This window comes from Cajanus cajan, chromosome 5 (genome assembly GCF_000230855.2).
Source record: "Cajanus cajan strain Asha chromosome 5, NIPB_CcT2T_4, whole genome shotgun sequence".
Taxonomy (NCBI): Eukaryota; Viridiplantae; Streptophyta; class Magnoliopsida; order Fabales; family Fabaceae; genus Cajanus; species Cajanus cajan.
Genome location: NC_138521.1, coordinates 13,023,585 through 13,049,491, shown reverse-complemented (window position 1 = coordinate 13,049,491; position 25,907 = coordinate 13,023,585). Strand labels below are relative to the sequence as shown.

At 27.4% G+C, this 25,907-nt stretch overlaps 1 protein-coding gene across 2 annotated transcripts; it reads right to left on the bottom strand.

The window, feature by feature from the left end:
- Positions 1-807: 807 nt before the first annotated feature.
- On the bottom strand, positions 808-5,265 carry LOC109816775 (protein neprosin). 2 transcript variants are annotated; one of them, XM_029275100.2, is made up of 8 exons: positions 4,755-5,265; positions 4,514-4,600; positions 4,202-4,417; positions 3,438-3,602; positions 3,168-3,221; positions 2,873-3,019; positions 1,168-1,584; positions 808-984 (listed from the first exon to the last, which is right to left on the bottom strand). In XM_029275100.2, exons 1-7 carry the CDS (start codon positions 5,064-5,066, stop codon positions 1,207-1,209), a joined length of 1,359 nt encoding a protein of 452 aa, XP_029130933.2. In that variant the 5' UTR covers positions 5,067-5,265; the 3' UTR covers positions 808-984; positions 1,168-1,206. The 2 variants fall into 2 exon arrangements, with proteins under 2 accessions (XP_029130933.2, XP_020237480.2); XM_020381891.3 differs by lacking the exon at positions 808-984 and having other exon boundaries at positions 1,019-1,584.
- Positions 5,266-25,907: the final 20,642 nt, after the last annotated feature.

Genomic DNA, 25,907 nt, shown 5'->3' with positions numbered 1-25,907 from the left:
TGTCGCATTTAGATAATAAAGAAAATGTTAATTTGTACAAAAGAATGTAAGTATCAACTATATATATATGGTGAATTTTTTTCCTTTAAATAACTTCCAACTGATTAAATCAAAATTTCTCTCCGAAAGTCCTCTCCTTATTAATTAAAGATTTTGTTTTTAATATGATCCAAGTATATCCTCTAACAAATAATCGGAGGCTAATTCATTTTTTTTTAGTGTAAAGACTACCTCTGTCAACATGCTTAATAAAATTAAAGTTATTGATAAAACTTTTTACTATAATATTCATACCTAAAAATAATGCTAAAATTAAAACATATACAAGCAGAAGAAATATATCATTAACCTATATGTATATATTAACTTTGTAGTTAACTAATTTTAGTCAGAAAATTAATTTGACTAATAATAATTTTTATTGAAGTTTCTCTGAATCACATTTTTCTATTCACAGAATTTGAATTCCAAAATCTTATTTAATAGTTTAAGTTTAGTTTCATTGGAACCAAAGACATGTTAGTGTTGATGAGAATATTTTGAATAATTTACATAATTAAATTTAAATATTTTTATCGTCTATTGTAAAATAGAATAAAAAAGGTTTCATTTTTATATAAAAAAAGGGGTTAAAAAATTATATGAACTTATATTCCCGAATTTTTTTAATCAGTCGTTGGGATTATGGCTTTCATGATCTATCAATTGAAACAAATTTAATATGGGTTTTGGTTTGGGCCAGCTGTTATAAAATTATATTCGGCCAGATATTATTATAAGATTATATGAACTCATTTGCAAGTTATCATTATATGTAATTGAAGTACATGCAGAAAAATGAAGAGGAGAGAAGTATGTAGAAGGAAAACTGCTGGAATTTTGGAAGGGGGAAGGGATGCCAATGAAGGCAGTATATTCACTATTTCTCTTTCAAGATATATATACAAGAGAGTCCAGGTGGCAATTGTGTGTTCAAAGGATGACCTGTTAGCCAAAAGAAACAAAAAATAATAATAAATAAACAAATAAGAGCCATATATATAATTTAATATATGAATAAATGACCCAAGTTCATTGAGTGACCTTGAGAACAAAACCCTATCAACCAAACCCAGAAATGGCAAAAGACATTAAAGATACAAAAAAAAATAAAGGGTTCACCTCTACCTATCATTCTATATATCATTCATTCATTCATTCATTCCCTTAGGGACACTTTACATTTCTTCCAGGTCCACCATAGTAAAAATAATTCCCCCACGCATTATTAAACCCTCCTTGTATGTCATAGCAATTGGGGTGATCTGCAAGAACCTTTAGATTTGACAAGGGAATTAAGTTGTTGTCCCAATCCACAACTTGCATGTTCCTAAAATATGAAGCTTTTGCAAAACCCTCTTCCGCAAAATGTCCACTACCCATTTGGGTGGAAGTGTGAGACCCTGATGACCCTAAATTCACTACTTCTCCACCAAATTGAATCATGCTTGCATGATCCCCTAAGTGGGAGAACAAGAAAGATGGCCAGTACCCAACTAGGATCCCCGATCCAAATTCAAGCCACCAATTCCCATGCTTTGGATCCTGCTCAAAAAAGAGTAAAGGAAATTAAACCTTCAATCTCACCCTTCTCTTTTGTCACAAAGCAAAGCTACTCAAACATAGACATAATCATTAATAGCACCATGTTGGCCAGCATGAGAAGTGGAATGGGTCAAAAAAGAGGAGCAAAAAACAAAGGTGGTGAATGATACAAGGATTTAATGGTAACTATTCTCGGTGTAAAAAGTTTTACAATTTCAGTTAGTAAAAAATTACAGTTTATATATATAATTTTTAAAATAATTATTATAAAAGTCAAAATATTTATAATTTATAATAAACTATGACATAAAACTATTTTACACCATTAGAGTACGACTATTTATTAAACTCATGAAATAATGCAAAATGTTGGGATTTTGTTAAAATATTAGAAAATTGAAGGAAATCAAAAAAAGAAAGGTGGGATGCTCAGAAATATAGGCTCTTTAGTTGGAAAAGGAAAAAGAATCTTAAAGAAGTAAAGCATAAGATTGTTACAGTGCATTATTCGTATGCACTCATTGCACGCGTGTGATGTTCCAAAGTAGTAAAGTAGGTAAAGTGGTGCACATATTAACTAAGACGGGACGCTGTACAAAATTTTGTGCACCATAATTTTGTTTCGCTTTTTTCTCACTGTTTTATATTTTATAATCATTTGAAAATTTTATAATGGCCTTGCCTTTGCTTATTTTACAAGAGTTTAAATTGTATAATCCTAAGTCATCTTATTCGGTAACATGATGTGATGATAAAGTAAATATTATTAATATTACTAGTTTAGATATTTTTTTTTCATGTGTAACAGTAGATAATTTATTTTTTAAAAAATTAGTTTTGTTATATACTATGTAATAACAAAATTCAAAGGCAATAAGAAACTTCCAAAATTGTGGAGAGCCCCACATTGACCATCTTTTCAGTTTAGATTTTCCTTAGTTTTTGGCTCCTTTGAGACTTTGACTACGAGATTTACATATTTTGCGGATCAAATCAAACGTTTTATTTCATATATGGGACCCTTAAGCTGATCTTGTGTAAAGTATCCATTTTCTTACAAGGGGTTTTAACAGTAAATTGATAAAGTGAATCCTTAAATCGTTTAATATGACCAGTGAGACAAACCTTAACTTTCCTCCTCAACAGTAAAAACTGCCAGTACCCGTCAAATAAAAATAGTAAAACCAAAGACAAAAGAAACCAAAAAAAAAAAAAAAAAAACAATAGAAACACCCCAAATTGTCTAAAATTTTCCAAGGTCAATTTGGTAAGCTGAGCAGAAAATTACCTTCCAAATGAGTAAGCTAATATCAAATTGGCCACAACTATATGAAGAAGTTGGAGAGATTGCTGCTCCAATTGCAATTTTACTGTTAGTTTGAACAAAGCCCGAGCAAAGTAAATTGTAACACCCAGTTGCTTGGTATGCATCAGTCTGCAAATGATGGCGATTATTAATATCATTAACGCTTTTAAATTAAAAAAAAAAAAGATATATTACTAGGTATATTACAGTTGAAAGCCAAAATAATAATACATATTATATAGTTTTCCACCAGCATTTCTTGAATGAATTTACTTACCGTCCAATAAGTAAAGAATCTAGGGTAGCTGTCTCCATATAGCTCCGGGCTGACCTGCATAGAAAATTACTTGAAATTAGCTTGGTTGGCTAAAGTACAAAATTAAATACATGGATGAAAATGAGAGGTAGGTGGTTGAATGTGCCAACTTCCTTTTGAATGCGTGACCAAATGGAATGCAATTAAGAAAAAACTTTGGAAGATAAAGAAAAAAAAATAGTACAAAGTAAATGAGGAATTAATTGAGATGAAGTAATGATAGTAACATGCCTGCCAACCAGCTTCAATGGTGTTGAGATCATCCCCAAATGAACCAGAAATGACCCACATTTGAGACAAGCTGAATTCATTTGGGTTTTCTACAAGGGGTGCCCACACGTTTATGCTAGCCTTTGCTCCGTAGTACTGATCCCCTGTCACATACCCAATTGCATGCTGTGCATTGTGCACCATCATCAACAAGCTCTTGTTAGACCAATTTTAAGGTAGCATTATTAAGGTTCATTGAAGAAATTAACTTCAAAGTTTAATTATGTTTTTCAATAGAGAAGAATAGAAAAGACCCTTTTGCTTTGGAGCAAGTGAACCAAATATTTAACTGAGGGTGAAAAGCATGAAATTCTGCTATCACTATAAATAGAAGAAAAAAAAAAGTATGATGTTTCATGATCAATTAATTTTGTTTTTTGTTTTTATACTTGAGACCCTCTTTATTGTTTACACTTTCATTCAGAATCAATTTTAGCTTTTAGTTGCTTTTTTAAAGAATAAAGACCACTATTTTCAGTTTGATGGTTAAGAGGACTAACAAATAGTAAAATAGGGGAAATTAATGCTTAAATGTGTTTTAACATATGATGAAAAATGAAACATTCAACGGCCATATGCATGCATGCTTTACCAGTTACTGTCTCATCGGTTTCTGCTAACATGTTTGTTTATTTCTAACTACTTTACTTGGTTTGAGAAAAAGAGAAAAGAGAAAAGAATATCTGAGTTTGCGTTGCTTTCTATGATGGCTCTCAAGTTTATACCTCATGTCCATTGCCACTGGTGTCCCTTCTGACACGGTTTATTATTTTTTTCCTTCCAAATCTGCGAACAGAGCTAGCTCTTAACATGTCTTGCTCCATTGTTCTTCTAATCGGAATCGTTCCTTCGGGACACGACTCACCCGATAGCCTCCACAACTGAAAATTCTCACTCCAATCACCCATTTCGTTATGCCCTCTTGGTCTTTCTGGAGGATCCTACACACACATGCATACTTAATTACCAATCTTTTATCTAAGTTAAAATTAAAACACACATAACAACACAACAATGAATGAACGAAAAAAAAATACCAATGGTTTGTGTCCTTTCAGTTGAGGATGATCAAAAGCTGGTTGCTTATGAGACACAACACAGTCTATAATATCTCCATCAGGACTCTACAAAACACAACCCAAGCATCTCAATTATGCATGCTTTTTTTTTTCATCCTATTACAACGAATACTTCATCAAACTTCGTTCGAACTTAAGATCTTGTGCATACTATTTCAACCATCCCAGAAAGCAAAACAAGGTGAGAATTTACACAAACCTGAATTGTCTTAACAGCTGGCTTGTTGATTTTCTGAAGACGGTTTCTTATGGCGTTCAACTTGCGGAACTCTTCCTTTGGGAGAAAAGTTTGGTTGCTACCCAATTGTGAGGAATGAACAGGAGAAAGACAAAGGGTAGAAACGACAAGGAGAAAATTCACAAGGGAGCGCATGTTTGAGAAGCTTCGTTTGGTTGACAAATAGGTGTGTGTTTGTCGACATTGTTGGTGTCTTGTTCCACCAAGAGAAAGAGGGTGTGTCTTCCTTGGTTTTGGTTTTGTCCATGGAAACACATCCACAGCCATGTCCATACAACATATGACGATCGAGTAGAGTACTATGGGAAGCTTTAGTTACACTCTTTCACTATTTTCGAAGCATTGGAAGCTTAACAATCTCCTTTTATTCTCTCTCTCTCTCTCTCACTTTGTGTGGTGGTATGCTACAAAGAACTAAAACTTGGGCCAACTTGGCGCTAGCTAACTGATTAAAATGCACACACAGGGTCGAGTTTTGACCATGCGCGTTGGGGACCTTTCGAGTGCTATATATGCTATGGAAAATGCTTTTTTTCTTTTTCTGCAATGAAATTCAGATGACTTTTTATTATTATTTATTAATAGGTGTTTTTTAAAAGGGATAAAAAGTAAGTAAGAGGTGAAAATACAAGGGATTTCCAAATTTCAAAGAAGATTATGTCCTTTTATGAAACCATGTATTGCTTCGTCAAATACGCGAGTAGGAATAGTTTTTTTAATGAAAACATGTATCTATTCATTCATAAAAAGGTGTCAATGTAAAAGATTACATGAAAATATATATACGTGATTTTAAAAAGAGTTCTACTTTAGTATCTTGTTACCAAAAAAGTGCGGATGAATAAAATCAATTTGTACTATATATTGTTACCAAAATATAAGTGTTTTTAAAAGAGAGTCTGCTAGCTATGGGTTGGATTAAATTTGAATAAAAATTAAATTTAATTGGTTTGAATTGGTTTAGGTTTTATAATTTTTTTTTTCTTCTTAAATTGAACTAAATTAATTGGATGTTGATTGAGTTAGTTCAATTTGAATAATTGGATATCCAATAATTTTTTTAAGAAAATTAAATTAAAAATAATTTTTTCTCCAATATATTTTAATATAGTTTTTTTTTATTTCTTTAAGTATTTGAATAAAAAGAATGAAAAAAATTATATTTTGTAACACAAACGTTTTCAAAATAATCAAAATGATACATATATATTAATTGTTAACCAAATAAAAAATATATAAATTAATTGATTTGATTCGAGATAATTTAAATTTTAAATATGTAAATTTGATATCCGAACCAATCAAAATTGAATTTAATTGGTTTGGTTTGGATTAGACAAAAAAAAATCTAATCTAATTTAATTAATTCAATTTAAATTGTCAGATTAGTCAAATTGATCATATCTAATAAACACACTTAGACTCCACTAAAATTAACTGGTCAGATTTTTTTTTTCAAAAATTAATCATAATAATTCCCACCATTAAAAGTTATCGGAGATTATTACCTCTTTTACACTCAATTTGTACATCAATGCTGAGGATGAATAAATCTAAAACTTAATATACACACACCTTGCATTGATTGTCTTGATTCTAGGTGTGCAAACTAAACTAAAGAAACTTCTTAATATCCATAAGAAGATTAATTAATTTGTTTTTTCTACACATAATGGCTGAGGAAGAATTTAATCTAAAAATTAATATACACACGTCATGGAGTATTGTAATCCCTCTCCCCTAGCTCCTTTCCATTTTGTTTAATGTTTAAAACTTTTACATAATACTTAAAAAAAAAAAAAAAAATTAATATGTATGATTTTATATAAAAAAAAAAAGACTTAAATATGTTTTTAGTCCTTTAAATTTAAGATAAATTTGTTTTTGTTCCTCAAATTTAAAATTATTTTTTTAATCTCTGTAATTTTCAAAAATCTTGTTTTAGTCCCTCAAATCACCAATAATATATTTAAAGTGACAAATTAAGACGGTTATGCAATATCAATTGCATTTAATGTGATATTTTTACTATGAGGGACACCAATAAATAGATTTTATGCAATAATGTTTGATAAATTTCTTAATAAAATTTGAATATAAAGACTAAAATAATTTTTTTTAAAAATTATAAGAACTAAAAATAATAATTTTAAATTTGAGGAATAAAAATGAATTTATCCTAAATTTGAAGGACTGAAAATATATATTTAAGCAAAAAAAAAAGTATCTTCCAAATATTCTCTTAATTTTTTTGGATTTAAATCTAATAAAGAAAATATTGAAAAAGAAAAACAACACTTTAGTTAAAAAAATGCACTAATAATGGTTAACAATATAGTAGAAAAAAAATATGTGATATTACATGATATTATAAAATTACAGTCAAAATAAAACAAATTATGATCGCCAAATTGTCAAACAACAAGAAACGAGAGTGTAATCTCTATCTTTATTATGAAAGAATAGCCACTATTAAACGGTCTAATTATGTTTCTTAAGAAGAATGTTTGTGTTATTAAAACATCGATCATCGCCGCTAACAAAAGTAATTGAGTAATGAGCAATTATTTAGAGAGGACTTAAAAAAAACTAATTGTCTAGAAAGTGAAATATTTAATTATTTATAATTATCAACTAAAAATTTAAAATAAAAATTAATATAAAATTTGACGCTAAAAGTTTTTTTTTTCTTCATACAACTAGTTGCCAAAAATGACGACATCATGACATACGTTACCTTTCTCAAATGCACATTTATATAAAAGGGACGGTCTCATAAGTGTCAATTTGTCAATAAATTTATAACTATATATTAATCATTAACCTATAAATAAATAATTCCATCTCTTAAAAAGTCTAATTTTTAGTGATTAAAACATTTAATTATAGATTAAAACACCATAACTTGTCGCTTTCATATTTTAAATTATATAGATATCAATTATAACTCTTAAATTAATCATGTTTTGAGGTTATCTGATATGTGATTAATTCTTTTCTTGTTAGTTTTTATTTTGGCACCTTTAGATGTGAATTCAAGTATATCTAAAGTTTCAATTGTGCACAAATGCTTTCTTGAGCCATTGAGGAATATGCAGAAGTTTATGAGCCACACTACTACTAGCATTAATGCTACATCAAAAGATGTGGTCAATCTATGTAGAGAGTATTCTAATGTTGTCTCTTTCAAGAATATTGAAACAAAAGAAATAATTATCCATTTGATAATAAATTGGTGAAAATGATAAGCATTAGAGAAGGTATGATAGGTAATTACGCATGGAGGTGATGGAATTGAGCATGACATAAGCATGCATGGAAATGTGAATGCGCGCGTGTGAACTCGGGCGGTGGCACCAATCAATACAAATTATATGGTCACCATAAAAAGAATGCAAATTGATATTTCAACTGTAGTCTGTAGGGAATCATATTCCCATACAATACAACTTACAACTTACAACCTTCAAAACAGGCTCAGTCAAAATTCACCAAGTGCTTACGTATTCATAGTCATGTTAAAGAATACAGCTCTGATTCTGAATTTTGTAAATAAAATAAAATAAAATAATTTACGCTAATTAAGAAAATTAATTATAATATCATTTATTTGCACTAAACTTGTTTAAAATATCTTAATTTTTTAAATTATACTTTTTCGAAATTTGAAATTAAAAATAAAATACATCATTAAAAAAAACAACCACATTTAAATTAAGAAATATCTTAAAGATAATAACATTAAATATAATAAATTTAATTAACACTGACGTATATGAGTCTAGGTATGTATGTATAAATAATAATAAAAATTAGTTTCAAACATATTAAGAAAACTAGTTAAATATATTTAATTTTATATAAAAATATATACTACATTTCATAAAATATCATGAATCACAATTATTATAGATAACACTCTTGTTTATATTCTTAAGGATACATATTTTTAGATTGAAAACATTAAATATAAGTCAACTTGATTGAATTTTGTTTATATTTTGTACATGTTTAAGGGCACGGGCACACTCGTAATTTTCTAGTAGTCTGAAGGCCAAACGAGAGCCTTGAACGGATGCTTCAGAGGGGAATGGTACTTGCAAAAGACACTTCGACGCTCAAGTCAGGACAAACACGAATCTCGATGATAATAAATGAATAGTACATACCTCGTTTTACGTTACCTATTTATACTAGTTATAATGGGCCCTAAGCGTGGTGGGTCTCCTCTAACATTTACCAAATTAGGTAATACGGTGCTAAATAGTTGATTATGCCTTAATTATGTGTTTGTTCTTATTAATCATGATCATTGTCCTAATTGTTGTATTTAGTCGTCTCAGTCGTTGGCCGAGCCAAGAAGTGTAAGACTGAAGCTGTTCTTTCGAGTCTTGATCCGAGCCTAGACGTTATCAGGCCGACTAATTATAAGTTGGGTGGGAGTACAAACTAATTACATAATCAATTATATAATTTTTTTAACTATATATTGATATAAAATATTCTGATGCTTAATTTTTATAGAAAAATCTTACCAATCACCTATAATAGGTCTTCTCTCTTAATTACATTTTTCTATTCATAAAACTTAGACTCAATTCTTTTAAAAAGATTTAGTTTAATAACACTTGAACTATGGACTTGTTAGTCATTAATTATATAATTGAATTTTTTTTTTTTACAAAACTAATTATTTAAGTATGAGATAGTTGTCGGTTAAAAGTATACTTCTCCTTTTTATAATTTTTTTTCACAGGATTTTATACTTTAACATGCTTTAAGTCTTCACATAATTCTTATTGTTTCGGGCCTTTCTCCTAATTGCTTAATATAGACATCTAGTCGAACAGACATGAGTATACATAATTAATAATTATAAACCAAAATCAAAATCTAAATAAAAAAAAAAAAAATTGGGCTTAGAAAGTCGGTACTTGATTTGATGCAAAATTGGTTAGGTTTATTTTGCTTAATTTTATTGAAAGCGGAATAGATGTACATGTAATAAAAATTGGAGTGGTTCTATGTGGCCTTTCAAACATAGCAAACTATAGAAATAAAAATATATATATAATTTAAAAAATTATATATATTTTCTAATTAATATATATAGAGAGAGAAAGGGGAGGGGGAGGGGGAGTTATTCACTCAAGAGTAATTTTGGTAGGCTTACTTGACTCAATAACTTTACATCAAATTTTAATCATTGAATTAAAAATTCTTATAACATTGTAAGTTTGGGTAATTATTGTGCTTTTACCAATAATTATATATTGTGATGTTCTAAGGTGAGGTGTTCAGAAGTATATAAGATTTTTGTTAAGAATTGAGTCTCACAACCAATTTCAAAAGTAGTGGTATTATTTCCAAAAATGTCATTATCTTTCTTATTAAATTAGTTCCTTTATGAACTATTTTGTATCTTGACATCATATCACTTTTTTGTACTAGTGGCATAGGATCATGTCAAGAAATTAAGGAGCCTAAGACTCATTTTGTATTCAAATTTTAATTTAACACACCAAAAACACCATTTTTGTATATTGTTGTGTAGTGGGGATTTTCACACACATATTTTCACATTGATATGATATTGTTCACTTTGGGTCTAAATTCTTAAAGATTTACTTTTGGTTATCACCCAATTAAAGGACCTCCTACTTATGGAGACATATATGTGTTCATAAAACTCATATTCATTCTCTTATTCTAACAACGTGGGACTTTAATTGTATCTCAATAATCATTACCTCAAACAAAAGACCATGGTTTAATCTTCTATCATAAAAGCTATCTTTTTCAACCCACGAGTATATTTAATGACAACCCATATTCTTCCTCTTATTCTAAAGATGTGAGACTTTAATTGTATCATAACATATAAATTTATTTATTAAATTTATACTCTATTAATTTCAATAATTTGTGCCGAGGGTGAGGAGAGGTAGAATTCAAAAGTATTTTTCTTAACTTTTTTAAATAAATAACAAGATTACACTTAAATAGTTTTAAAAAATTATGTATATTCATATCTTATGCTTATAGAGTTTGAATAATAAAAATAATAGTAAATTATATATAATATCAAGATAACATAATAATTTCAATTAATAATAAATAATTTATGAAAATAGAAATAAAAATAATTTGAGACCTAAGGCAAAGGTGGAAATGGATCCTCTAACTTTATGGAGAAAAAGTTATGATAACTTAATACATTTAAACTATTGAATTTGTAATAATAGATCAGATTGTGACATGTATACATTTAAGTCAAAATATATATTGTACATGTGTCATAATCTGATTTATTTTTATAAATCTAACGATTTAAATGCATTAAGTTACGTAACTTTTATATTTCAAAGTTAGAGAATCTGAATCCATAACCCACAAGACTAAAAATATATTTTTATCAGTATTGTTATAAAGATAAAAAAAAAATGATAGTTACATACTAATGAGAGAAATATTTTGATTCTAGTCGATAAGTTTTTCTTAGATCCAAAACCAGAGCTAGAAGCATCTTTACAAGGAGTGTAAGCGGTTATGAGTAACCTATAAACTCAAATTAACCCAAATTAACACAATGAATTTGAATTATATTTTTTCAATGTTCTGATCAGGCTTGACCCAACCCGGTCAAAATCAAGTACTATATATGGATCGAATAATAGATTTTGTGTTTTGTGACTCGCGATCCAACCTGACACACTAATAATAATAATAATAATAATAATAATAATAATAATAATAATAATAATAATAATAATAACAATAATAAGAAAATAATAATAATAAAATAATAATAATAATAATAATTAAAGTTCGTGTTTGGATAATCACTTGCTTAAGGCAATACTTTCTATCATTCTTGCTCAATAATAAGTTTTTTATTTTTGGGTTGATAACATTGTAACAATACAATATATTTGTTTTGTAGCAAGTCAACAAATTCATTGTGAAATTTAATTTGTATCATTATTTTTTTATGGGGTTGATAACTTAACATTTCAATGAGAAATAAAATGATTTACATCTATTATAAAATATTTAAAATTTTATAATAAATAAAAATTTAATTATATTGACCTGATTAACCCAACCTAATTAATCCAACTCATTTGTGATTGAGTTCAACTGGATTGGACTTAAAAAAATACACAAACTCATCCCAACTTAACTTGTTAAATTTTGATTGGATCAAATAACAAATTTATTCAAACCCGACCCAACTCAACTCACTTACATCCTTAGAAGCGATGCAACTAAAACTAAAATCTACGAAGAAGTAAATCTATCCACATCTTATAGGGGAAGATAAAAAGGGAAAAAAAATATTGAGAATCCATCTATATATTTAAACTAGTATTTTAGCATCTACACTTCACAAAATGAATATTTATTATATATTATCATAAAAAAAGTATTTTATGTCTCTGTGTATTTTATGAAATTTAAAAATAAATGATAAAAATAATTAAAGTTATATATTTGTGAGTGCTTAACAATTAAATGTGAGAGCAGTTTTGAGTAATTATTTTGAGTGTGAGAAATTTGAAAAAATAAATTTATGAATAAATAGAGAAAAAAGAGAATAAAAAAAATTGGGAGAGAAAGAGTGTTTAAGAAGTAAAGAGATAAACTAGTCAAAAAAATTTGTACACCTAAAAAGAGCATCTTCTTTATAAATAGTATAAATATAAATAACTAAATTTTATAATAAATTATATATGCTATATTTAATATATAAATTATATTTAAAATTTTATAAATAGATATTTTTAAACATATAATTGTATTTTTAATTTAGGATAAATAATTTATCGTAGCACAACATTATTTTTAATTATTGATATTTATTTTAGAAATATTAAATTTTAATTTATATATAAATATGATAAATTAAATAAAAATTTTAAAAAAATTTCTAAAAATATTCAAAGAATAACTCTAAAAAGTAAAAATACTCTGATGTAAGATACTAATATTTAATATATATATATATATATACTATATATATATATATATATATATATATATTGATTAGAATAACTATCATGATCCAGAATATTCTTGGAAACTATTTTTCAATGAGGGAATTAGCTGATTTTCTTCAATTAGAGCATGTTAAATATTTTTGAACTTCTCATCTTTTTTAATTTATCTTTTGTTAATTTTAGTTTTACATATAATTTTAATATTTTTTTCAAATTATTAATAATTAAAAATAATATATTATAATATAAATTGTTTATTATAAACTATAGTATATAAAATAAACATTTATCCAATGTAATGGACAAACTAAAATAATAGTTAAAAGAATGAGAAAATAATATATGAATTCCTAACTATAGAGTTGTCAATTTGAGTCCAGTCTAATGAATTGATGTAACTAATTTGTAAATAAGGTTAGGTTGGGTCTTAAAAAGGATGATTTAAATAGAACCAAATCATTTTAGTCAGACTCTTTAAGTCTGATGATATGCTAAATGGACTAAGGGTCAGGTTGAGTAGTAGACTTAAGAGTTGGACCGTTAAACTAATGTGTAGAATAATATGAGTTATTGTTAATCTATGAATTTGTAATGTATTATAAAATAATAGAATAAAATAAAAAATAATAATAATAGTCTTTCACTCTTTTGTGTTCACTTACAAAGTTGTGATTACAAGCTTAAAATTAGGATTAACCATTGTGAGAGTTTCGTCGCTCCTATTATGCCTTTGATGGTTTAACCTCATGATTGTCATCTTTGTTCCATCTATCAAAGAAGATGAAGATGTTGTTTGTCAAAGAAGATAAAGATGCAATCACAATCGTTTATGTGCTCACAAAGTCACGGTATTATTTGTTGCTTTATTACTTGCTGTTAGTGTTGCCCCTAGTTCCAAACTTTTACCAAATATCAAGTATGTTATTTTATGTTTTTTTAGGGCTTGTGTTGTGTGGACTAAGAATTGTGAACTGAATTGTAGCTTGTTACTTTATTGCTTAATGTTGTTTTATTGATTGTTCTTGTTGCTTGTGAACTGAACTAAGAAATATGTTGGCTTGTTGTTGCTTTATAACCCATTATAGGAACTATAAAACAATAATGAGTAAACTTGTTTAATTTTGAATATGGTAATCATGAATGTTTATGATGTTTTTGATAGCATGGAGCATGTTATAGATACAATGAAAACTCCACCTAACAAAGAGATAGATTACTATTGTAATTAATTCTTCTGCTACTACTATTTGAAATAAAAGCAAGAGTAGTGTTATTAATAACCAAGACAATGATACTGAAAAGCTAAGAAAACTAAGCCTAATACCGTTGAGGTATGAAATTATTATAAAAAGGTTGGAATAGTTGATGGGATAGATAAATGAAAATGCAATGATTGTGAAAATTTGTATATATATAAAACTATTGGGTATTTAATGACAATATATAACATGAATTAATCATTTTATATTTTTTTATTGTAAAAATATATTTTTTAATTAGGCTAATTTAGCCTGATGGCTGAACATGGGTAATTGGGTCAAAAAATGACAAGCCAAAAAAAGAAAGATCAAAGCAACCTACCCTAAAATAAAACTTGGCTTGTGTAGGTTAGATTGAATCAGGCCGACTAAACCCATTTACACCTTCACTAACTATTAGGGATGAAAATAGGTCTGGTTAGACTAGACTTTGAATATATAGGTTACACCTGTTCTGCAAAATTAAGGCCTAAGTCTAACTTATTAGCTATCATAGGCTTTTTTATAAGTCTGGCCTAACATTTTTAAAGTCTGACCTAACATTTTTAAAGTTTGGCCTACCCTATTACCTATTTAAATTTAATATTAATTAGGCCAATAAACTTAATTTTTAAAAATCAACAAAATTATTTTAAAAATATAGTTTACTCAATATTAGTAAAATTTATATTTTAAAAGAAATATAGAAGAATAATTGAATCATTTTCTATTGAAGGGACAATTCATGCATAACCATGTATATATTGATGTACATTCATATACAGGTCATAAAACTTATAAACGTATAATGAAAAAATTGTATAAAAATATTTTAAAAAATTGATAATTTATTTTATTTTATAAATTTATTTGTTTATTTATATTTTTAATAATATATATATATATTAATTTTTTTTTATATTATATTATATAAATAAATAAGATGACCTATCAGACTTAATAGACTTTTCTATAAACATAAGTTTGATCATTTATATAAATAAGTTTTTTTAAAAGTCTAAACTTGACATTTTTTAAAACAAGTCAGACCAAACTAAATTTTAAAGAAATCAAGCCACACTACTAGAATTTCTCTTATTACATGTGACTTCTCACGTGAATTTTGCATAAAAATTCGCAGGAAACGTTGTTCCTACAAATTTTTCTGCAAAATTTTATCTTTAGGTAATACCTTCATGGATAATATGTTTTTGCGAATTTTAAAATTTGTAAGAAATTTTCCTGCGAAAATTTTCGAGGTAATTTTTTGTACATTTCTATTAATAATTCTTCAACTTTTAAATGCGTACCATAAATTCATCCGAAACATTAAGAAATTTGCTTCCACACCTTTTAAACTCTTAGATTGTAAATTATAGGTCTAACACTCAACCATACAAATTTAACTTGTAAGGTGAGTGTTGCCTCAACTTATATACTCTTTAATTGTTTTATTTTCAATCGATGTGGGACCTGAGAAAAATCTTTTAATTCTTAAACTTATATATATATATATATATATATATATATATATATATATATATATATTCCTGCAGATTAAAATTGACAGAAAAATCTGCAAGAAAAGTTACTTGCGAAATTTTTCTACCATTTAGTAAACATTACTTGTGAATTTATTTTTACAAGAAAATCTACAAGAAACAAGATAAAATTCTTACAACATTTTCTGCAAATTTTTACCATAGAAAAAAATTACTATGATTATTAAAATTGTAGCAAAATTTGCAACAAAAAAAAAGTTGTAGATTATTTTTCATAAAAAAATTTGTAAGAAATTTTTGTAAATTATTTTTTACAAATAAATTTGCAAAAGTTTCTTGTAAAATTATTATTGCAAAAACATTCGCAAAAAAAAAATCTACAAATATTTTTTTTTAGAAATATTTGCAAGAAAATGACATTTTTCTAATAGTGTCATAGATCCTTATTTAAGGCCTAATCTATTTTCATCTCTACTAACAACATATTTAGGAGTTTTTTAAAATATATTTTAAATATTAAAAAAAAAAAAAACACACACACACACAGCTTTTCGGTTTTCCTTTCAAGACAAGTACAATCAAACCTAAATCCATACATAGAAGTGGAATATATTACCAAGATAAAAGTCGCCAATCCAAGTCAAACGATTCCAAGTCAAAGGAGAGCAACTTCCACATTCTTCTGCATGATTATATGCGATCCCACTTGAAAAGGAAAATGTCCTAATTAAGGGTATATAATATAGATTAAGAGAAGACTTTTGAATAAGGTATAATAACTTTGAAAGAAAATTTCATCAATCCTTCACTTGGCCGTCAAGATTATGGCCATAATCAGCTGCTTAATTGGCAATTTAATTGGAAGTGGCATAATGATTGGCAAGAAATCTCAGCATTTTTCTCCACGTTCTAAGCCAATGACAAATCACGAAGCCTAACATACACTACTAGAATTTTTTTAATTACATGCGACTTTTTCCATAAAAATTCGCAGGAAACATTATTCCTGCAAATTTTTCTGCAAAATTTTATCTACAGGTAATACCTTCGTGGATAATATATTTTTGCAAATTTTAAAATTCGCAGGAAATTTTCCTGCGAAAATTCTTGTGAAAAAAATTCGCAGGAAAGTTTCCTACAAAAAAAAAATTGCAGGAAAGTTTCCTGCAAAAAAAAATTTCACAGGAAAGTTTTTTGCGAATTTTTTCGCAAAAAATTTTGCAAAAATATTTTTACAAAAAAAAATTAAAGAAATTACTATAAATTCTATCAATAATTTTTCAACTTTCAAATGCTCACAATGAATTCATCCGAAGCATTTGTTTCCATGTCTCCAACATGTGATACATAATCTTTTAAATTCTAAGATTGTAGATTATAAGTTTAATACTCAACCATACAAATCAACTTGTAAGGAAAATGTTGTCTCAACTTATATACTCTTTAATTGCTTTATTTTCAATTGATGTGGGACTTGAAGTTTTTTTAAAATATTAAACTTATAAATTTAAATAATTTTTTTTATTTTTCCTGTGGATTAAAATTTGTAGGAAAATCCGCAGGAAAAGTTACCTGTAAAATTTTTCTACCAATTTAGTAAACATTACTTGCGAATTTATTTTCTGCAAGAAACAAAATAAAATTCTTACAATATTTTCTGCAAATTTTCACCATGGAAAAAAATTTCTATGATTATTAAAATTGTAGCAAAATTTGTAAGAAATATCTGTAAATTATTTTTCGCAAATAAATTCACAAATAAATTCTGCGAATATTTTTTTTTAGGAAAATTTGTAAAAAATTTCTGCGAATATTTTTTAGCAAGAAAATTTGCAAAAAAAATTTTGCGAATATTTTTTTACAAAAAAATTTACAAGAAAATGACACTTTTCTAGTAGTGATATACGACAACATATAAAGATAGGTCATAGACGTAACCCCATATTCTATTCCATGTCCCTCACCCCATTCTAGCGAATTATATTCTATGCTAGGATAAGGCACCTAACTAGCAATTTATTTATTTTTGTTTTTTGTATAAAAAGTGGAATAATAGTAAAGTGGCCTATGAAAAGAAGAGAATAGAATCATGGGAAAGAGTGGTAGGTACTCGGGTTTAAATGATGAACATAAAACAGGAGTATCCTCTTTTCTAATTTGATGGATTAGATTACACTCCCTTTCGTTATAAAATACGGTTATTTCGGCACCTTGTCCTCTACATGTGAGTATGGTATAATATTCAAATGCCAAAAGGTTTATGAAAAGTAGGGAACAGAAATATATAAAGTGTTCCAAGCATGGAACATTGATGTTAAGCAATGATTTTGTCAATGAACCTATAAGAGTCATGACCTACTTTTCAAGTTCCAAGTGTCCATACCAATAAATCCTAAACGGGTTTGTAAAGAGACAAAGATTAAACTCATAGGCCCAAAAGATTTGAGAAAGTAATGTTTAAAGGTGTCCATTTCTTCACTTATGGTGCACTGCATGCTAGCATCATCTCTTGGGCCATTCCCCTCATGTCTAACACATCATCTACATCAACAATTCAACATGATGTTGCTCCAACCATTTTTACATTGTTTAAATGGGAATGGCTTTATGTTGTTGCAGTTAGGGGGACAAACAATGATGATCAATCATGCCCATGGAAGTAAAACTGCTCCTCTCGCATAAAGCTTTTCTGACATCCAACATGGTTGTGATGGAAAGGGTTTCGTTGAAAAGAAATGTTGGTTTCATATCAAACAGCATGAACGAATTACACACAATAATGACGTGCATGGAAATAGATGTATTTACAAAAAACAAATATTGAAAACAGCCTCAAATTTCGTGCATGAATGGGTTCCTATCATATATAGCAAGGTTATTGACTTTGAAATAGATAAAAAAATTATTTTTAAAAAAATCTTATAGACCAAAAAGTAAACTTTCTTAATCACGTATGCACATATTAGAAACTAAATATTGAAGATTATTTTTCACTTATAAAGATTATTTCTTACTTATATATATTATATATATTATTATGATCTTATTATTAAATAATGTAAGATCTTTAAATAATATATTTAAACCTTTTCTCTTATATAAGTTACATTTATATGATAAAAAAAATATAAATAAATGATGAAGAAAGTTTATTATGTCGTGAAAATTTTAGAAAAAAATACACTATAAGTTGTACTATTTATCTTTTATCTATTGTAATTATTTATTAATTAAATATTAACATTTTAAAATAAATTATCAATAAATAAAATAATTTTGCACTAAAGTATATATTATTTTTCATAAATTTAAAATATGATTTATATGTTTAAAATATTTATTTATACATATTTTAAACATTATTTATATATTAAAACATAATATTTATTTATAATATAATTTATTTTAAATTTTAATTATAATAATAAACATGTATGTGAGTTGAGTTAATTATTCCTTTTTTTATTAAGTACAAAAATAATAAACAAAACTAAGATCTAAAATAGATGACACCTATTAAATCAGCTAATAATAAGGATGTAATTATTGAAGAATCGAGTAAGTTATTCCTAAATAAACATAATATCTATTTATTAGTTATTCATCTTTGTCAAGCAATGCTCCTCGTTCTCAATCATAATTTTTTTTATTTATAACTTGAATTCAAAATTTTACGTTTAAAAGTTTCACTTGAACCTACAATTATATATATATATATATATATATATATATATATATATATATATATATATATATATATATAGGGAGTATATCAAGTAAGAGAAAATTTATTATGAGAGATGAGAGGGTTAAAATATAATTCTTAGATTAATCAAGTGAGAGAAAATTTGGGGTTTAATCAAGTGAGAGGAAATTAATCTAAGGGTTATATTTTAACCCTCTCATCTCTCATAATAAATTCCCTCTCATCTCTCATAATAAATTCCCTCTCACTTTATATGCTCCCTATATCTATATATCTATATATTTATATCTAGATATTTATATATGAGAAGAGATCTATTATTATAAGAGTAAGACCCCATTTGGAAGGACTTATAAATAACTTATTTATACTTATAATATTCAATAAGTGCTTATGAGAGTATTTGAACAAATTTATAAAATAACCTATTAGTTTAGTTAAACTTATTACTTAGCATATGCCCGTAACTTATTGAAAAATATCTAAGTTCAAATAATGTCATTGAAATAAATAACTTATTTTATTTTTTATATTTTTTCATTATTTCACTAAAAAATAATTTCATAGTTTTTTTCATTACCCCCTCCAAAGATTTTTGTTACCACTTCAAAAGTTTTTGTTCCTCTTTATTTTTATTCTCTTCTCTATTTTTTTTTTATCTCTTTCCCTCAAAATTCACATTCTCCTCTTAATTAAAAAAAAAGCTAATAAATTTTCTTCTCTCTCTCGCAAATAGCACATTTAGAATAGTTTCTTTGTTAATATTTATACAATAATGTTTATAATCATTATTTTATAAAAATATATAGAATGAATTTTTATTTTTTAAAATTTATGATTCGTAATTTTTAATCATGATTATATATATATAAATGATTTATCATATTTTATTAATAATTTTTTTATAAACTAATATTAGTTGAATGATAGCTAGTAATTTTTTTATTAGTTTTTAATATTATTGTGATGTATAATGTTATTTTTTTAAAATAATTTAGAAATATTTTTTATTTTTTTATTTTCCTTAAATATGTTTTTAGTCCCTATAAAATTAGAGACTTTACTATTATTGTGATGTATAATGCATAGATTAAGTTTATAAATTTTTTTAAAAAAAATTAAAATTATTTGATGCTTCATGTCATTAATTCAAATTGACAAATAATTATAAAAGTTTTTTATATGTCAATTTGAACCTATATAATAAAGTATCATATGTTTTTCAATTTTTTAAGAAAACTTGTAAACTTGACCTTTACATTAAGAACTTTTAATTTAACAATCGAATTATTGAAATTTGATGCAAAAAAAAAGTCATTAAGTCTATCTTGAAGCCAAAGGAAGATTGTGGAGTTGAGATCTAGAGGATCCAAATTCTGAGAACTTTAGTTGGGAATCACAAATGGAGTTTCTCTACTTCCTCAATTATTTTATCTAGGGAGCTCAATTGAGGTAAGAGAAACTTGATTATAGTTTATGTATATTGCATAAACATAGATGTTTTTGTTGAGTTAAATTGATGGATGAATTGTTAGATTTGATGGCATGCATGTGTTGGTTTTTTTCTTTTGGGGGTAAATAATGAGATGTTGATTTGGAGCCCTAAACCTTGTTGCATGCATTGTTTCTAGTTGGATTCGTAAACTATACGATGTTTAGATGGAATTTGATGGTTTACATGTTGAGGAGGAGGCTTGAAAAATCCCTATACGTTATAGTTGTAGAGCATTTTATCTTTGAGTTGGTTATCGCTAAAAAGTCCTTTATAGCATGATGACTCAAGTGTTGGGTTTCAGGTTTTCACTCAGCAATGGGGTCTCACTCAATGGAACTTGATGAAGCTCCATTAAGCGAGAGAAGCCCGCTCAACGAATATTGGCCCCTAATAAGGACAAGTGATAGTCACTCAACGAGGTGATTGTGCTAAGCAATAGATGGCCTTTAGATGTGACCTTTTTGTGGTTGGTTAGGTAAATGGTTTTGCTAAGTGGTAGTAGGTCGTCCTTGGATTTGGGGAATGTTGTTGTCACTTGATGAGGAGTCCTTGTCAAGCGATGTCGAGTCTTTTACTTTTAAGTCTTGTTGCTCTGGCTTAGTGACGAGGAGATCACTCAACGAGAATGATGCCTTGGATGCACACTGTGGCTAAGCAAGAATTAGTCCTTAACTTGGTATGGCTTTGTGGGTCACCGAATGAGTAGAGCTAGTTGAGTGAAAGTTCCTTCTAAGGTATTGTCTCACTCAGCGAGAAAGGGGCTCACTCAATGAAACTCTTATTTTACCATGTAGGCCATGAAGCTAAGATTTGTGATGTTCAAAGTAAGGATGATGTTGTGCTTGTTGTTGTTATGGATGAGTGATGAGTTCCAAAAAATCTTAAAGGCTAGGAAAATAAGGCTTCTACCTTAAGTCTTGTGAGTGTTATGATTGTTGTTTTTTATTATATGTTGTTTGATGATGGTTAATGCTTATTATTTATGATGGTGATGTATACCTATTGTCGTGTGTCTTGTTGTGGACATAGGCCTATTAAGGCTATTATTGTGTTGAATTGTTATGCTTTTGCATGTTGTTAAGAGTGAATGTAGGGAAAACTTGGGCACTATAACAACCCGAACACACTAGAATAAGAGGGGTCTAGAGATTTGTACAAGTGTGAGATTGTATAATTGAGGATGGCATAAAAAGAATTAATTTGTACTACCTATACCAACAAGATACATCTACTTTTGGGTAGTTCATCACATAAGAATTCCATAGTTAACTATGCTTGGCTTGGAGTAATTTAGGGATGGGTGACCTTCTAGAAAATTTCCTAGAAAGCATGCGAGTGAGGAGAAAACATGCAAAAAAGTCTTGTATTGATTTGTGGGGTCAGTCGTTGATTCTAAAGACGGACTAACATCTCAAAAAGAACTACCCATGGAAGCTTCTGACCGATGAAGGATTCTGACCAGCAAAGAGTTGTATGAAGTGTCACTATGTAAAGTGTCATGGTATAAAATCGTTGAAATATCAAATCTAAGGGGTGTTATAGGCTCCTATTCGCGATGTTGTATGTGAGTGTTGGCAAGGCCTAATCCCCTTCATCCTTGCTATTTTTGAAAAATCTTTTAAGGAAATTTAAAGGAGAATGATGTCTGGCTATTTCGTTGAGTTGTTCAACAAGAGACATTAGATGATTGGATCTCAAGGAGCCTAGTACTTTGTAGCCCCAAATGGAATTTATATGAAAACATTATTTTTTCCTTTAAATAGTGTTGTGAAAATGGTATGAAGTGTGTCGACTCATATTTGATGTTGAATGGCCATGTTTGACCTTAAGGAGCCCAAATGTTGAGTTGGAACATAAGTCAATGGTGGTCATCTAGGCTGCACCTCAATATAGTGTTGGAAGGGTATAGTGAGATAAACCCATAAAGGACTTGGTTTTACAAACCAATTTTGTGGTAGGCTCACACCCAAGCTATTATATACCAGATCTATGATGATGGACTTTCCAGGTTTATGTCAACAATACCTAAGTGACTAAGGTGGTTATCATTTCGTAAGGTTGAGTTGAATAAATTATTTATTTTAAAAGATCTTTGTTATTCCTGTATGATGACACATGCTACAAGTAGGCACGATGTTGTGATGTTTGCAAGTTATGACATACAATTTTGATATGATGTGCTTGTGCATGGACCTTTGATGTGGGATTGTTGATGTTGTGTGACTTTCAATGCTTATTATTGTACGATGTATTATCTTTTTATACACTACCATATTATTGATATATTGTATTTCTTTTATCAAGCTCACCTTATTGTTGTTGTTGTGTTGACTGAACTAATCATGTCTTTGACACGGGAACATATGTGTAGCTTGAGGAGAGTGGCTTGGTGTTGTTAAGGCCATTAGGTGGATGGTTGGAGTTAGAGATGATTCATCTCTTAACCCTTTTTGTTTTATTGTAGGATTAACTTAGTTGTGTAGTATAGTTTGTGTACATGTATATATTTGTCCATTTTAGGGCTATAACTCCATAAAGAAATTTTATTTTTTGTAGTTTGATGACCAAGAATTATTTATTGATTTTGTTCCTATTGATCATTGAGATCCTAAGTATATACAAGTCTTGTACATGCATCATGCTCATGTTTACTTGTTGTATGATAAACCAATAAATGATTTAATTTTTGTTGTAATGCTTTTAAAGTTTAGTTGCATTGTATACCATTCTTTGTGTCAAATCTTTAAGACCTTCGAGCCAAAATCCTATGTAAGTGTGCAACCCAACCAGGTGTATCAGATAACAAAGCTAATTTTGCATATTTAACCTTGTTATACTCTATCTTAGTTTTTTATTCAACTTCAAAAAAAAAACTCTATCTTATGTGCTTTATGGTAATCTATGCATGATCTTTGCTCTTGTGTCCTACCACATCATCACAACCAAGATTGTGGTGGGAGTGGGACGATGAAGATAAAACAAAAAATAAGGAGTCACCACAAATATTATTTTAGAAACATTAGAAGAAAAGAAATCTCAAAAAGAAAATTGCCTACATAAACATATTTTGGACTCTAGTCATTTATCGGTATGAAAGGTAACACTATACAACATTTATTAAACTATTTATCTTTTAAAACAATTAATTTAACTATGACAAAATATTTATTTTATTTATTTAACTTGTGTATTTATTTTCTTTTAATGAAGAGTGAATTTTATTACTATTATTATTATTATTATTATTATTATAAAAATACTGTATGCTTTCATATATTTTTTTTAAATATTAGCAAAGATCAATAATTAGAGGATTTTGTAATTTGTTGAGTAGTTGTAATTGTAAGGGTAGTTTTTGATAGTTTTAAAAAGTAAAAAACAAAGAAAAAAGAATAAAAACTAAATAAAAATGATGAAAAGTAAAGAGTAATTTAAGAGGTATTTATGGGGGAAAATTTGCCCAGAAAATATGTGGACCAAAAGTACAATTTTCTTTATTAGTATAGATTATTTTAAAAATAAAAAATAAAAATAAAAAAGAGTTAATATTATTATTATTTTTTATCTTTTTTAGTTTGATAGAATTAAGTGATTTCTTACTCTTATATACCTCCACTTGTAATGAAGAATCAAAGTTATATAGCTCTTTTAAAAAATATTTGTGTCTTTTTAAAACCTTTTTAATTAAGATTTGTCTTTTTTAGATATATGATTTTTAACCCATCACAATTCATATATCATAAAGTGTAAAATTGATAGAGATGTATACATAAGTAAATTCATTCAAATATTTTAATTTGTTTAAAAATTTTATTTTGTTAATAATTTAATTTTAGTTTAACATTTTTTAGTCTAACTTATGTTTCAAAACTCTAAGATTAAAGAGATGTCATATAGAATTAATCTTTTATGCAATAATGTCTATACAACAAGAATTTAAGTATTTTTGTTGAAGATTGTAACCATATTTGTTATTTACAACATTAATTATATAATTTTAGTTTAAAAAAGAAGTTTAAGATAACAAGTCATCACAACTTATATTCTTAAATTACTAAGAGAATGCCACATTCAAATAATTATTTCTCTAATAATTTTTTAGTTATAATCATAATCTATAAACTATTTTCAACTATTATAATCAAATATTGTATTATTATTTCTGATGATTTATTATATAAATATTATCACAATTTATTTCTTAATCTCATTCATATTTAATTAAAATTAAAAAAAAAATCAATTATGAGTCTTATTAAAGATTGTATTAAATTGCTAGAATTATATTCTATTATTTATTTTTTTGGTCAATGCCTAGATAAACTAAAGTCACGTTGCAGCGTAATATGCATCTATCTTCAACAAAATCAATTGATCCAATTAGAAAGGCCTTGTTGATAATAAAACAAAAGAAATGGGCCTAGTCCATGTACCACACACAAAGAAATAGAAAGGTACTAATCAGCCTGGTGACCTCATTAAATAAAATAAAGAAAAATAATTAGCAATAAATAATAAGGGATATTGGTCCATTTTTTTTTTATTTTTTAACAAAATAAAATAAGCAGTCTTCTGCTTTTTAGTACGTTTATCTAAACTTTATTTTAAAAGTAAGCATTTTTTTTACTTATTTTAAGAAGTAAATTCTATCTGCTTCTTAAAATGTATTTTTTTTTTTTAAAATAATTTTTTTAATTAATTTTTTAGGTTTAAACAAATTGACACATTAAGAAGTATAAGAAAAAGGCTTCAATCCATTTATGCAACTTGAGTTAGGATTGGCACATGCAACCTAAGCAATAGTAGGGTGACGAGGGAGAGAAGAATTCTACTATCAAGGATCATTGACAATTGAAGGTGAATGACCATCATTGAAAATTGCCTCTAGTGGTAGCTCATGACAACAACTAACAGAACAGAGGCCAATTTTCAAGCCTACGTTCTTCTTTTTTTTTTTTCTTCTATTTCATGATCCACATTTTATTCACTCTTATAAAAAAGGAATTTCTGCATTTTACAATTAATATGAATAGTTGACGTTTTCATATGATGGAGGTGAGTAGAAGTAGTGAAACTCAAACTCTTCCTAAACTCCTCCTAGGCTCGGATCTTCTTCAATGGAGATGGAGACACACTTGAAGAACTCGTGAAGATGAAGAACACTTGCTGAAAT

Excerpts from the sequence above, each read along its gene's own strand:
- LOC109816775 (XM_029275100.2), bottom strand. The coding sequence starts at position 5,066 with ATGGACATGGCTGTGGATGTGTTTCCATGGACAAAACCAAAACCAAGG. Across the intron at positions 3,222-3,437 it reads CCATTGAAGCTGGTTGGCAG|GTCAGCCCGGAGCTATATGG; the intron begins GCATGTTACTAT and ends TTTTCTATGCAG. Across the intron at positions 3,020-3,167 it reads GATTCTTTACTTATTGGACG|ACTGATGCATACCAAGCAAC; the intron begins GTAAGTAAATTC and ends CATCATTTGCAG.